At 37.7% G+C, this 16,362-nt stretch overlaps 1 protein-coding gene across 3 annotated transcripts in view; it reads right to left on the bottom strand.

Annotated features, from left to right (window-relative positions):
• The window catches only part of FSTL4 (follistatin like 4), a 491,438-nt gene that overhangs the window by 40,166 nt on the left and 434,910 nt on the right, over nt 1–16,362 (bottom strand). For all 3 annotated transcript variants that reach the window (XM_087955317.1, XM_087955319.1, XM_087955318.1), the window contains exon 8: nt 10,560–10,680. In XM_087955317.1, the coding sequence (XP_087811443.1) occupies nt 10,560–10,680 (121 nt within the window). The remainder of the gene's footprint in view (nt 1–10,559; nt 10,681–16,362) is intronic.

Below are 16,362 nucleotides of genomic sequence, written 5' to 3'. Positions count from 1 at the left end.
AGTAAGCAAGATTTCCTGTATTTCATTTCACAGCCAGTTTCTAAAATGCTTATATCTTTTCGACATTATACTACAGAATATTTGCAGCATGTGATTTTTCCTTCTGGCTATGTTATTAGCCTTGATCAAACAGATAGAGGCCATCATGCCCCACAGAAAAGTCTTCTAAGAAAGACAGTGGATGAGATCTGTCCCTCATGATTCAAATATTCTAATATTGATGGAACAACCTTGGAAATACATTTATTGTGCCAGTTTTCATGTACTATAGCTAAGATCAGGGAAAAGACCTTAGGATGATACATTTTGTCTTCTAAAATGTTTTTTTTTATGATTTATGACACAATTATGCTCTATGATATGTTTATTCTATTATACTGGCCCTTAATCTTAATAGAAATATGGTTGCTAGACAAATTTTCTTTGTTAGGTGGAAAATATTGGCTAAAACTCAAGATGACAGATAGATATTTCTTCAAGTGAAGTTAATGATGAAATGATTTGTCCTGAGTGTTTTAATGGAAACGTTATTAGATTAAAAAAAGGTAGCCTGCCAGTCTCACTCATACCCAAATTCACATAAACATCCACATATAAAAAAGAAATAGTGCTGTCTGAGTCAAAGAGCAAATTGTAAGCTGAAAGTACAGTGACATTGTGAGTTGTAGGCTAACAAGGGATGTGTCTTATGGTCTATGTATTACTTCTAAGAGAAAAGCTGGTATGGACACTTAACCAGCCAGCTTTATACTATTTCCAAGTTGTGGGGCGGAAAGGATTACACTATTCTTTCAAAAAAGTTTCAACAAAGAAAGAGAACTGCCTGGACATATGGTTCATAATACAGAGTGATATATGTTATGCAAAGGTGGTATTCAGCAGGTTCTGACCAGTTCTGGAGAAGCAGTAGTGGAAATTTTGAGTAGTTCGGAGAATTGGCAAATACCACCTCTGACTGGCCCTGCCCCCATCTATTCTTTGCCTCTCGAGTCCCAGCTGATTGGCTGGGTCTGCTTTTGTTGCCCTGCACAGGAGAACGGAGCTGGAAAGCTGATTAGTGGGGTGGGGAGAGAATGGGGATTTTGCAGTATCCTTCCCCTGCCATGCCCACCAAGCCACGCCCACCAAGCCATGCCATGCCCACCAAGCCACACCATGGCCATCAAGTCATGCCTACAGAACCAGTAGTAAAAAAATTTGAATCCCACCACTGATGGTATGATTGATGTTTTCATCCTATACGCCATGATTGGGGAAAAGATACATTAAATTATATGGGACTTCTAAATTGTCTTGTATTGGGTGACACTACAGAAAATCCTTGATTTACTTCTGTAATTGAACCAGGAATTATGACCATAAGTCATGCTGGTTGTTAAGTGGGTTACCATGTGATCATGCCTAATTTTACAACCTTTTTTGTGGAGAACCTTAAGTGAACATTGTGGTTATTAAGCCAGTCAATTGTTTGAAATGGTGGAAACCAGAAGTAAAAGTCTGTTTCTTTTGCTGGAAACCAGAAGTAAAAGTCTGTTTCTGGCAAAAAATATATCTTACATTGTGGCATTGTGATACTGTAAATGTGGGCTGGTTGCCAAGCACCCAAAAATGTGATCAGATGATCACAGTGTGTGTGTGTGTGGGGGGGCTGTGGGAACTTCAAATCCAGGTCATAAAAAGCCCTGGAGAGGTTGTTGTAACATCAGTCACTAAATGAATGGTTAAATCAAGGATTACAAATCTTAGATACCTAGGGCAAGTCAGAAGTCCTCAAGGTAGTTTATTATTTGTGTATTAGATTCTGTGACAGAAAAGAATTTTGCTAGAATTATGGAGTTTACAAACCTAGGGTCCAAAGAATGGCCATTGTATTTAATTGTTGTTAGCATTTAGCACCCACCATTTGAGGATCACAAATACAAGGATACAGAGCATAAAACATTCTGGTCTGCAAACATGGAGAAGTACCACCAGTCACTGTAGACAATGCTCAGTTAATGGATTGCTATTCTAATTAAAATATTATCATTTTTATATGAATTGTATTTATTTTGCCTTTTGTAAGGAGGGACCCTAACATACCATCAATTCCACAAAAGGGTTTCTAGAAGGGGCAGGTTTTGGCAGCTGTCCTAAGTACTGATGCTTTGGGTTCTTCTGCCAGTTTTCAATTTATAAATGTAGGAAAAAAAGAGGAGATTTGGGATCCTAATGCTCTTTTTAAAAGTATCATCCATTGTAATATATTTAAAACTTCTTTTAATGGTCTCATGAATTTTTTATGCAAACTATCCTGGTCCAGTTAGTCAGAGAATCTTATCATCTTGTTTAGCATTTTACTTGGCTATTTAGCTCGTGATCTTTCATTCCAGAGAAACATCAGAGGCTTTATCCCATAATTGCTAAAACATAAATTACAAGAGATCCCAGAAGAATTTATCTTGTACTACGAGGCTTTTGTAGGTGAAACAGTTTTTCCTTACCCATTACACTTTGATCTATTTTCCCAAAAACTGGTTGCCAGAATATGTTATCACTGAAGTGAAAAAAGGAGAGATGTAGAATATGGTGAAGCACATTAAGAGCCGCAAGAAGCTACTTTAAGAGGAGATCTCAAGAGGAAACAGAGAAACCCTCAATTCAGCATAAGGCTAATATCTTTCACAGCCTACAGCATTCTGTCAGAAAGGATGTCCACTCGCTTGATACATTTGCTAGCACTTTGTGGTTATTTGGGCACACTAGAAGGCAAATGAAGACATTCCTGCCCTTTGAAATGCCTTGCCCCCGCTCCCCCCAAGGGAGGTCAGTGATCTTCTGCAAGAGCTTAAAGATTTGGTTCTGATAGTTGGTGTGGGATTTTAATGGTGGGCTTCCCAATGGGGGTGGTGGATAGATTAATAACAGATTCCCACCTCTTCCCTAGCTCATCCTACGTCCTCCCTCTCCATCTTTTAGTTAAGACTGAGTATTTGTATTTTCATAGTATTTTATCTGTGTTGTTCATAGGGTATGTATAATTTTATCTTTTTAACATTGCAAGCTGCCCAGAGTTGCCCTGTGGTAAGATAGGTGGCCAATTAAATAAATAAATGAAATAAATGTGGATGCGGTAAGTCCTCAATTTAATAACCACTATTCGATTTTAAATAACAAGTTGAATTTTAAAAATACCTCAAATGGAAAGTGTGAATTTATGCATGCATAAAGTGTTGAGTCGATATTATACATCATGCAAACTCTGCTAAACTGAGGTCCATGAAACTGAGTGTACATTGTAATGGTTTCTTTTGATAAGAAGATGCTTCAGAGAACTCACTTTCCTTTTCATCTACAAAGCCAAACCCCTGACTTTGGAAAGCTATTATTGAAAGTAGAGAAATCAAGATCTCACCATACTAGAAATAATCCTGATTTAAATTTAATGTAACCTCTCTGCAGGATTGCCCAGCACATTCTCTTTTCTAGTGATCATGTTGTATAATGAGCTCAGTGGGATGTATGATAAACTGTATAATGAATACTTACACTATTAAGTACATACAGCCAGTCTGAATGCAGAGCTGCATGGAAAAACAGGCGAAAGACTAGGAGAAGCTCAAAGTATGATTGATGGGTAAAATACCAAGAACCTGAACATAAATTTCCAGGCTCAAGAACCAGACAAAGTTGAAGGACAAAGATCCTGAGAGAGAAGTAGGTTTTGTAAAATCCGACAGGACTATACTTGGAGTTTTCTAGCCAATCAGCTTGTTTAGGAAGAGCAAGAGAAATGTCAGTTATATCTTTCATAGCAAGAGAAATATGAGGCATATCTTTGATAGACCCTGGAGTTCCAAGAAACTACATTAATAATGTAAAAGAGCTGATGTGGTTCTCATCTTCAAAAAAAAAGGGGGGGGGAAACAAATCCAGGAAATTATAGACCAATCAGTCTGACATCAATGCCTGGGAAGATCCTGGAAAAGATAATCAAGCAACAGATCTGTGTGCACCTAGAAGCATGCAGTTATAACTAGAACCCACATGGGTTTGTCAAAAACAGATCATGCCAAACAGATCTTATTTCATTCTTTGACAAAGCAACTAAATTAGTAGACCAATGAAATTCAGTGGACATAATGTACTTGGAGTTCAGTAAGGCATTTGACAAAGTAGATCACAATCTACTTCTTGATAAGCTAAAAAAATGGAGATAGACAGCATCACTACCAGATGGATTTGCAACTGGCTGACAAATTGCATTCAGCATGTGCTCCTTAATGGAACCATATTTACATGGAGAAAAATAAGCAATGGGGTACCCCAAGTATCATTTTAGGATCAATACTCTTCAACATCTTCATAAACGATTTAGATGAGGAAATAGAAGGGGAATTTATCATATTTGCAGATGATACTAAACTGGCAGGAATAGCCAACACCTCAAAAGATAGGCTCAAAATCCAGATGGATCTTGACAGACTTGAACACTGGACCTTATTTAACAAAGTGAAATTCAGTGTAGAGAAAAGTAAGGTTTTAAATTTAGGCAAGAAAAATCAAATGTACAGCTACAGATTAGGTGAAACCTGGCTCAATATCAGTAACTGTGAGAGGGATCTAAAATTAAAACTTTTGCAAGATGCTAGAATAAGAGGAGGATTTGGTTTGCCTAATTGGGAGTTGTATTATCAAGCTACAAATTTGATGTGGGTTAAGGAATGGATAACATTAAGAAATACTAGATTGCTGACATTAGAAGGACATGATTTGTTGTTGGGGTGGCATGCCTTCTTATGGTACAAGGGAGCTAAAACACAGGGGTACTTTAGAAGACATACGGGAGTCTCTATGGTTAAACTGGGAGAAGACTAAAAGGCAATGTTATTTGAAAATTCCAGTCTGGCTATCGACTATTGAAGCATTTTCTTATCCTATAATATACAAAAGGAACAAACAGTTAGATACGGTGAAATATTGAATGAAAAGGGTGAACTTAAATCTATGCAAAAACTAGAGGAACAAGGTATAAAGATGAATTGGTTTTCCTATGCGCAAATACATTCAAGGTATGGTAAAGATTCTAAAACAGAAGGTTTCTATGATAAATTGACTGATTTAGATAAGATTTTGACAGGTACTGATGAAAAGGTGTTTAAAAATTGTATGGATACTTATTAGAAATTAAACTAGAAGAACAAGTTAAAGAAACAATGATTGCTTGGGGGAAGAATTTTGTATATGGGATTGATCTAGAGAAATGGCAAAAATTGTGGTCTCAAAATTATAAAATGACAATGTCAAGAGCATATAAAGAAAATTTGTATAAGATGTTTTACAGGTGGCATTTCCCCCCAACAAGAATAGCAAGAATGTTCAAGAACAAATCTGAAAAATGTTGGAAATGTCATCAGGTACCTGGCTCATATTACCATATGTAGTGGACATGTGCGGATGCCAAAAAATATTGGACATGGTTGGAAAAAATGACAAAAAAGCATATAGACTTGAAACCAGAGATATTTTTATTGGGAATTTTACCTGAAATATATAGTAAAGAATTGCTAAAAACTGGAAAAATGAGGAAATACCAACACAGGAGGAAGTTATTAAGAAAATATTGGAATGTGCTGAAATGAGTAGATTGACATTTGATATCAGGGAACAAGAAGATAAACAATTTTATAAAATTTGGGATCTATTCTATCAATGGTTAGACAATAAAACATTGTATTTTTATTATATCTACAAAATGATTATAGGATAGATTCGAGATGATAATATGAACTGTCATAAAAAAATTAAGTAAAATGTGGATTATCTTGTAAAACATGAATGAATAATAGTATAGTCAAATGATCAATTAACAATGATATTAATGTATTTAGGAATATTTGATTGACAATATGAGAACATATACAATGTAATTGTCATTGAAAACTACGAAGTGGAAGCACAAAACAATTTGTAAACCAACCGACACACTGTATGTACATATATGGAAGATGGTTCGATGTTTTTATGTTGCATTTGTTTATGTTTGTCTTAAAAACAATAAAAAATTTTTAAAAAAATCCAGTGATGGAAATCCCACAATTTCTGAAGGTAAGCTATTCCATTGGTTAATTGTTCTCACTGTTAGGAAGTTTCTCCTTAATACCAAGTTGCTTCTCTCTTTGATTAGTTTTCAAACATGGTTTCTTGTCCTGCCTTCCGGTGCTTTGGAGAATAATTTGACCACCTCTTCTTTGTGACAGCCTCTCAAATACTGGAATACTGATATCATGTAACCCCTAATTCTTCTTTTCTTTAGACTGGCCAAACCCAAATCCTGCAGCTGTTTTTCATATGTTTTAGTCTCCAGGCCTTTGATCATCTTAGTTGCTCTTCTCTTAACTTTTTCCAAAGTGTTAACATCTTTTTTGTAGTGTGGTGACCAAAATTGGTTGCAATATTCCAGGTGTGGTCTTACTAGGGTTTTATAAAGTGTAACTAATACTTTATGCGATCTTGAATCTATGCCTCTGTTTATACAGTATAACCCATGGTTGTATCAGCTTTTTTGGCAGCTGCTGCACACTGCTAGCTCATATTCAAGTGATCATCCACTAGGACTCCAAGATCCCTCTCACAGTTATTGTTTTTGAGCCAGGTCTCACCTAATCTGTACTTATACCTTTGGTTTTTATTGCCTAAATGTAAAACTTTAGTTTTCTCCATGTTAAAATTCATTTTGCTGGATAAGGCCCATTGTTCAAGTTTTTCTAGATCCTTTTGGATCCTGAGCTTGTCTTCTGGAGCATTGGCTATTCCTGCCAGTTTACTGTCATATGCAAATTTGATGAGTTCCCCTTCTATTCCCTCATCTAAGTCATTTATGAACATATTGAAGAGTACTGGGCCTAAGACGAAGCCTTGTGGCACCCCACTGCTTACTTCTTTCTATGTGGATGATCACTGGGGCTTTTAAGAAGAGACTGGAGATCCACTTGTCTGGAATGTTATCAAGTCTCCTGATTGAGCAGGGGGTTGGACTAGAAGACTTCCAAGGTCCCTTCCAACTTTGTTATGCTGTTCTGACATGTTGGCTTAATTCTAATTGCATTGAAAATACTAGGACTTAATCACATAACTGAATATTTTTATTGATTCCCTTTTAATAGAACTTAATAGAACTAACCATCATTATGGTTTTGGTATGAAAAGTTGTTCCACATTTTTATGTGAACATAGGAGAGTGGGCACAAAATTATACTACATCAAACCAATTCTAAAGAGATGCATGGCCTGTGACTTTAGGACTGCAGCTGATTCCTCTTGACTAATAAAGCCTTAAAAATAGGTTTAATTATATAATTATGCACTAATTCAACAATATTTTAAAGAGGCATTTAAATGCAACAAAAAAAAATCTCCTCACTTTTTCATCCTTTCACCACACATACTCAGGAGGGTTACCATGTTATTTCTTTTTATGTATTTACTTTTTTGAGTACAAAAGCCAGGACCAAATTCTCTAACATTTTATTACCAAGAATGTCATTCATCTCAAAGGAATTCTTTATATGGAAGATTTGCTCTGTCAGTCTTACATTCCAAACCATTGCACTTCTCAAGGTACCAATTTAACTTTAGGTAAATTATATTACTTAGGGCAGATATCTGAATTTGTCACATCCAGGTGAAGAGAAATGTTAATCTCATTTGAAACCTTTAGAATATCATGGTACCACAGTTTCAGAGTTCTTGTCTTATTGGTGTTGTTGTTGTTCTATTTTAAGGTAGAACATAGAACTATTTTAAGACATTGGTACATACTGATTACTGACTACTTGAGTATTTCTCATTTTGAAGATAACATGACAGATTGTGTTCGTACTCTAATGTTACCTAATGTTAATGAAGTGCCTGAATTTAGTCTAGGAGTGTGGGGCAGAGGTCTAGAGACCTACTTTCTTTTACTTCCTTCCTTTTATTTCATTCACTATACCAGATAGGCTTTATGAAAAATGAGCTGTAGTAAATTCACCATTTTCATCATTCTTGTATCCTACACTAATTCGCTCTCAGCGTTTTTTTCATAAACATAAATGTGAATTAAGATTTAAGACTGGAGTTAATTCTGGAGAGTGGAGTAAAGCAAACAGCAGAAAAGTGTAATCCTGACTCTGGTGTCTTTGTGAAAAAGGCAAAACAATTTCATTTTGTTCCCAGCCTTCATTCTTATCAACTAGTCAAATTTCCTTCCTTTTTCCCAAAGGTGCTTTTTCAAGAGGCAACTGGACTTGTTCTTTTTGAAGATGTTTTGCTTGTCATCCAAAAAGCTTTTTCAGCTCTGACTGGAGCCAAAAGCACCTTTGAGACAACCATGACCTGGATGACTGAGAATCTCCACAGACATTTAGTTATGCACATTGGGATAAACAACCTTCAAATGGTGAGGAAGTATAAACAGATTTCCAGAAAAATTGCAGACTACAGGAACCATTTCCGCTTCGGTTTGAGATGCAGACAACACATACTCAGAGGTGGGATTCTACCAGTTCGCACCTATTCGCTAGAACCGGTTGTTAACATTCTAAGCATTTCGGAGAACCTGTTGTTAGAAGAAATTACTGACCTAATCCTGTAAGGAAGGCAAGAAGGAAACATTCTGGTGTTGCTTACAGAAACTGCCTCTCCGTTAACCCTTATTACATTCTTGGCAGGACTAGACTTCCTGTCTCTGGAACTTCTCTGGAGTTTTTTCCCCCTCCTTTGCTGGTACTTTGCTTGTGTGGAGTGACCATTCAAAGTTACAGTGGCACTGAAAAAAGTGACTTATGACCATTTTTCACACTTACGACTGTTGCAGCATCCTCACAGTCATGAGAGGCCAGGCGAGGAGATGCATGCCTCGATGTGAGTGATATTGAGTTGGCCATGCCCAGTCAATAACATGACCACCAAGCCATGTCCACCCAGTCACATGACCACCAAGCCATGCCCGCCAACTAAGCCACGCCCACAGAACTGGTTGTTAAAAATTTGAATCCCACCCCTGCACACATTCATTCCCAACAGCCTGTCCCTTCAACAGTGAAGGGACACAGGGCAGAAAACATCCTGCAGAAAAGCACAGCTCCACAACACAGTTCTTTCAACAGTTCCAAGAAGGCTCCACACCCATTTCCACTACTCATGTAACCCTAAGGACACAGACAAACCTCCAAATGGCCTCAACGACTCTGAAAGAATCTATATGACCAGCTATCTGCAAGGAATGTAAACCCTCCCATTTCCCACCATCCAGTCAGAGCTGGAGAAGTTTCTTGGATGAGAATTGAAATGTTTTCAAAGAAAAACAAGAAAATCCAGTTGTCTCTTGAAAAAAGCACCTTTGGGGCAACCATGATTGAGAATCTCCATAGACATTTTTCTTCTTTTGAATCACATTTTTCAGAACATGCCCAATTTCTCCTCAGAACTCATATTTAATTATTTCATTTTCATCATTCACAGGAGTATCATATAGCTATCACCAACCTATACAGTCCTACTTCCATACACTTACAACTATCAGTACAGCAGATGACGTCACTTCATGCTTCTAGAGATTTACTTTTGCAATTCAAGTCCAAATCTTCATACCCTATGCATATATTCATTTAGCTCACTCAGAGCACCTTCATTCAGATCTAATTATAGCTTTCTTTTTTATTTTATTCATTTAATAATGTATTAATTCATCCTGTTCTACCTCTTACTCTTTTTACACTTCAAGTCATGGTCTTTATGCCACTATCATCAACAGGCGGGCCAATAGGTATTGCCTTCTTATGCCCACCTTCACTTTAATCAATTAGGTCTTCTATGTTATACCTTTTCATAATATACAGAAATGTAGACTAATCAGCCTTAGTGATACCTTTGCCAATATAGATAAGTTAACACATATTTTGTCCAGTTTGCCACAACTGCAATTAAAACCAAGCTTTACTCTAAGAATGCTGATATTATTCTCTGCTAGCTAGAAACAGGGCAAGATTTTTTTATCTGGTCCTCCTTTGGATATAGAGTACAAAGCATGAAATACTCTAAGATACTTGAAAACTTGTGATGTTCCTTTACCTCTCTCTTCAATTATTCTGTTGGATTAATGCACAGAACATAGCTATGCTGAGCCCGCCAGCAGTTGTGGCTACTTCACACCCTCACACAACAGACCAAGCGATCTGTGTGTATTACATGCCTTCCCTCACTGAGTAAAGTGTCTCACTGAAAAACCTTGTTGTGCAACCATTTGTTTATTTACAATCTGTATTCCATATTTTCATAACTCTCACTTCCTAATATTTTTATTACAGTAACAAAATAATATTTTAAAAGGCTAACAAATCAACACACACACAAACACACATTCACACACCCCTTATATTTCTTCTTGTGTATTTGTTTTCTATTCTAGAGAAATTAACTGAGAGATATCTTCCCATATACAACTAATACTGAAATGATACAATATGGTGGGTGTTTTTGCTACTTTTGTATGAAAAATAGTAATGTTCAGCGAATTGTCATATGTGCCATTTACTAACCATTCACCTGAAGAATGTGGGTCTGATACAATTCTTCATAGCCATAAGCATGACACGTGTAATTGCCCATGTGAATAGTTGTTACCTTGGTTATGTAGAGAGAGTCATCTTCTCCAAAATCCTGTAAATAAACAAAAAAGAGGGTGGGGGGGAGGAGAAACCTCTCATTTAGCAAATGTGTTTGAAATGCTGCAAGAAGCTAAGCTAACACTGGTTGCATTTGACAATTGCTTTGCCCTCTGAATTTCATTTTTAATATGTGTAGATTTGCTGGTGAAATGAATAAGAGGCCACATGCAAATGCCAAAATGAGAAAAAATATTGCAACTGACTATCAGCTTCTGATTTCTAGAAAAAGCATACACACATAAAATTCAATACGCTGAGTCTATAATGGAAGATTTGACAAATTACAAGGCAAACTACTCTGGGGGATGGCTTTAGTATACAGAGACTGGAAATGAAAGCTCCATGCATTATCTATTAAATGAAATACTTGAACTGGCTTCAGTTATCTGAAAAAATACTTTTGTAAATCGATTTTTCCATCCCTTTCTCCCGCCAAAGCTAGTAATTAAATAGGGATAAGAAGGTTGTTTCTCTTTTAAACAAAACCTTCTGATTTTTAATTACCTATATTATGGATTATCTCATATGGGGAAAAAAAACCCTTCCTCCTTACTTTGGTTGCTTATTGTATAATTCAGAATGATAATTCTGCTTGAGAAATTGAAATATTTGTGAGATTTCCAAATACAAGTATGTTGGCCTTATCACATTGTTCCAAATGATGCTATACGAGCTTGTATATTGATGAATAAACACAGGCAGCAGCTGTTTTTCTATTTTCATTAGTATGCAAAATTTGCTGTGCTGAATTGCTTATACTTTTATACACCACCCACAACAATACATTTAAAAACCATACTTAATTAGCTTAAAGAATTATCTTCTGGTTTTAATTAGCTTAGGGATGACATGTGCAAAATGTACCCTTTTACATACAGAGCTTTCATGCTGAAAAAGAAAATGTTCTCTTATATATCAGACGCAAAATAATAACACCGTTTTTACTTCTCAGTTTCAAAAAAGAAATTCAGGAGTTCCAGAACTGATACATAAAATTATAGGATGTTAGAGCTGAAAAAGGTCTTAGTAGACATTTAATTCTACCTCCTTGGTCAAGGACAGAATCCTGCAATTCCATTATATCTGAAAAAAGGTCAAGCTTTCTTTAAACATCTCCCTAAATCAAACTCCATCACCTCCCAAAGCTGATATAGTCAGTTGATGTCATCAATGATCTTATATAGCAATAGTACTTAGCAGCAATCTCTGGGTGGTTTACAATGTCAGCATTATTTGCATATTGCCCCCAACAAATGGCTCCTCATTTTACTAACCTAGGAAAGAGGTTGAGTCCCATCAGGATCAAACTCCAGGCTGTGGACAGATTTTGCCTGTAATACTGCATTTTAACCACTGCGTCACCAGGGCTCTCATAGTCTTATCAAGCTGTGAAGCTGTTTCTATATTTTTTATTTATTGTATTCTTATGCCATATGTATCACCAAATTCCAGGTGGAGTAAAGTCTTTTGAAATAGAGCTGTATTAGGCAACTTTCTGTATCATGCTTGTACCCAACTTCCCAGAATTGCATGTGCAATTTGAAATGGATCACATAAGTAATGTGTGGTTGGCTGATTTTCAGATATAGTCTGCCAAATAGTTTCCCTGCAGTTATTCCCTATTTATTTATTTTGCTTGTTTGCTTGCTTATTATTATTATTTTTTTGGCAACATCCATTTTATGTCCTTTCCACCTGTCCACCTGTTAATTCCAGTCCTAATCTCTGGAAAAACAAAACATAGCATGCACATATAATAGTAGACTTCCAAGCGCAATTCAAGTTGCTGGTTGACATCCTTAAAGATCTACATTTATGGGCCCAGGTTATTTGTGGGAACACCTCAGCCTATGGCTTCAACCTGTATCATCTGATGTGGCAGTGAACAAGCTTTAGGTCCTCTGGATGAGACAATATCACCTTTTGGGTATTAGAAAGTATGCTTAATTTGTCATGTTGCCTGTCCTATCAAACAGCCCTCTCCAAATATGGACAATCTCAACCTTAGTGACCTTTCAGGAAGCCATAGAAGCTTGGTATTTCTTCCAGGCATTAGTTTTGGTGATATAGGAAGATGTTTTATGTTTTTTAATAAGAGGACCTTGACCTGGGTTTTGCTTTATTTTATGACTGATGTTTTCAATGCCCAGATAAATAGGCAGCTTTCCAAATTTGATAAGCAAACAAACAAGTCTATTCATTCCTCTGTATGATAGGCCTTCCAATATTGGAAGGTAACTCTCTCTTGCTGTCCCCCAAATCTTCTGTTAAATCTTTTCCCTAAATCTTCAGATTAATGTACACTGGTCCTTCCACTGTTCCAGAATCTCCCTCCCCACACTGTTAACATGGGTTGATGTTTGGATCTGCCAGGTATGTATGTATGTATGTATGTATGTATGTATGTATGTATGTATGTAACTTTTTTTTCCTATTTGTAGGCCAGTATCCCAGCCTCCTTACTGCTGTAGTTTTGCAAGAACAAGATTTTTTTTCATAAGGGAAACAGTTCAATTCTACAACTTTGAGATAGCATGTGGAATATTCTTCATTAAATATGTAGGTAGGTAGAAAATAGGTAGGAAATATCCTACATTCAATTTTAATCAGAATCTGTGTGGCTTCTTCATTGGTTTTGAACAAGATCAAAATGTATCCTAGCTCAGACAAATTAAAAATAGTTTGATTTTGAATCCTTGCATGATTACACAACACATCACATATTAATTGTGTTCCAATTCCGAAGGTTTGCACATATGCAAGTGTCCTTTAAGTCAAGGGTCCCAATTCCTGGGCTGCAGCCCACTCCTGGCCTGTTCACAACTGAGACATGTGAGTGGTGGGCCGGTGTGCATGTGCATGTGTAGCTCAACTCGCATGAGCAGTGGGCTGGTGTACACACCTGCATGCAGGCAGCTCAACTTGACTGACCAGTGGGTTGGTGTAAATGCACACAGCTCAGCTCATGTGAGCAGAAGGCTGGTGCGCACACACATCACAGTTCAACTCACACGAGCGATGGGCTGGCATATACATGCATGCGTTCCAGCCAGCCAGCTACTTGTGCATGTCAGCCCACTGCTCACATGGCCAGGTTCCCTCCCCCAGCCCCCAGCCGAGCTTCCAAGCTGCAAAAGTTGGGGACTGCTGCTTTTGAGATACTTATAAACATTAAAGTTCTAGATAAGGAATCCTAGGAAATGGGAAAGAACTCTTCAGATTTTTATCCATTCATAAGCCTACGCAAAGTCTGGCCTCTCTAGCATTACATACTATGTCTTACAGTAAAATAAAATCACGCTCTCTTTAATGACATATTCATATAGTGTCAGATGGCAAACTGCTTCTTTTTTTGGTTTGGTTCACTTTTTCTTCTCTGAAATAAAAGCTTGTATCCTCTGGTGAATTGCTTTTTACAAATTCCTTTGGAAAAAATATTGCTGAAATGATCCCGAAACGCTTTCAAGCTTTGTTGGTTTAAAAACTGGTGTTCCAGATTTATCTCAGCTCGTTTTTGTATTCTGTAATCCTTTAAACCTCTGTAATCCACAGACAATTTAAGAAACAAAACTATATCTGGCTGGCTGTCAGATATCTTTTCCATATCACATTTCCTTTCATGATTCCTTGCAGATATTTGTTTTTCCAAGAACAGTCTTTTCTATTTGGGGCACTCTCTTTTTTTAAACTTCAGGATATTTACTTCAAGAATGGATCAGGTATCTGATTTTACCAATTGGTGGACCTTCAGCATATAAGGTTGCCCAATGCTTTATTTTTGGATCATTTTTTGGGGGGAGGGGCCAATGGTCTTTAACTGGAGATTTAAGTGCTTCTTACTGGTTCCCCCTCCCAAATTATACATAGACTACAAAACAAAGGGGATTTTCACGGTGAGATGCCACTTTATGCCACAAAATAAGTGGATCTCAGTTGGTGCCAGTGGGATCAACCTGCCTTGCTTTGAGAACAGTGACTCTCCTGTATCTGCTTCAGCTCCTGCTAATCCAGCAGTTTGAAAGTGGACAATTGTGAGTAGATAGATGGGTACCATTTTGGTGGGCAGCTTAATGGGGGCATGAAAGGAACTCCTAACTGGGCATCTCCTGGGCAATGATGATATCACTACTAGTAGTAGCATTTTTTCACATAGGAGCTCAGGTTAGCAAGCACAGAGCTTCCTTCACCTATGTTTTCTCTGTGGAAACATACCTGCAAGGTAGATTTGATAGAGAATAATTGCCCCGCATAGCCAAGAATGGACTAGAGACTGTGCTTTCAACCCAACAACCTGAACTGGTGATTTATTTTTAAAACTATGCAAAAGCTATTTTAGGTTTTGAGAATGGAAATACTGTAAATGACACTCGTATGCAAAACCTTGTTTAGATTTTGCATTACATCTGTTCATTATTTCATTCTCACAACAGCAGAAGCTGTGGCAATGATTTTTAGTGCAAGTGACACTGAGAAGATTGGGGGATAAATGTAGGTAAAAGAAAGAGATGGAATCAAATGTACAGGTTTAGACTAGGTGACACTTGGATTAATAGTGGTAACTGTGAGAAGGATCTTGAAGCCCTGGTGGACAATCACTTAAATATGAGACAGTAATGTCAGTAGCCACCAAAAAAGCCAACCCAGTCCTACGCTGCATTAACAGAGGATAGAATCAAGATCATGTGAAGGGTTAGTACCACTTTATAATGTCTTTGTACAACTGCACTTGGCATATTACATCCAGTTTTGGTTGCCATGATACGAGGGCTATCCACAAAATAGATTACATTTTCGTCTGTAGCAAGAAGGGGCGGAGCCAGCACGACCATCTTTGGTCTGTGCGTCCACCGCTCAGTCTGCATCTAGTCATGCTAGTGGGAGGTTCATATCATTGCCCGTTATTTCAAAGCAAACGTTTGAAATGTGTGCTGCAATTTAAAATCCCTCAAGTTGTGAGGTGCGATCAGTGATAAGGTTTTTGTTGGCAAAAAACCATAAACCAATTGAAATTTTTCGGCAACTGTGTGAAGTATACGGGGACAACTTCATCACTGAAGGTGGAGTGCGCCAATGGTGCATTAAGTTTAAAAATGGCCGAACTACGGCACTCGAGAAGTCCTGAATGCTTTCAAGTGGGAGATTTTTCCTCATCCGCCCTACAGCCCGATCTTGCACCAAGCGACTACCACTTATTTCCGAGGATGAAGACCTGGCTTGGAACACAGCACTTTGACGACGATGCGGAACTGCGGGCGGGCGTGACTGACTGGTTCAAATCTCAGGCATCAAAGCGCTGTGTTCCAAGCCATCCTCGGAAACAAGTGGTAGTCGCTTGGTGCAAGATCGGGGCTGTAGGGCGGATGAGGAAAAATCTCCCACTTGAAAGCATTCAGGACTTCTCGAGTGCCGTAGTTCGGCCATTTTTAAACTTAATGCACCACTCCAACTTCAGTGATGATGTTGTCCCCGTACACTTCACACAATTGCCGAAAAATTTCAATCGGTTTATGGTTTTTTGCCAACAAAAACCTTATCACTGATCGCACCTCACAACTCGATGGATTTTCAATTGCAGCACACATTTCAAACGTTTGCTGTGAAATAATGGGCAACGATACGAACCTCCCACTAGCACAACTAGATGCAGACTGAGCGGCGGATGCACAGACCAAAG

This window comes from Notechis scutatus, chromosome 2 (assembly GCF_049901735.1).
Source record: "Notechis scutatus isolate UNSWTSFEM ecotype Mainland chromosome 2, rNotScu1.2, whole genome shotgun sequence".
Lineage (NCBI taxonomy): Eukaryota > Metazoa > Chordata > Lepidosauria > Squamata > Elapidae > Notechis > Notechis scutatus.
The sequence above is the reverse complement of the archived record's forward strand: the minus strand, read 5'-3'. Positions and strand labels throughout refer to the sequence as shown.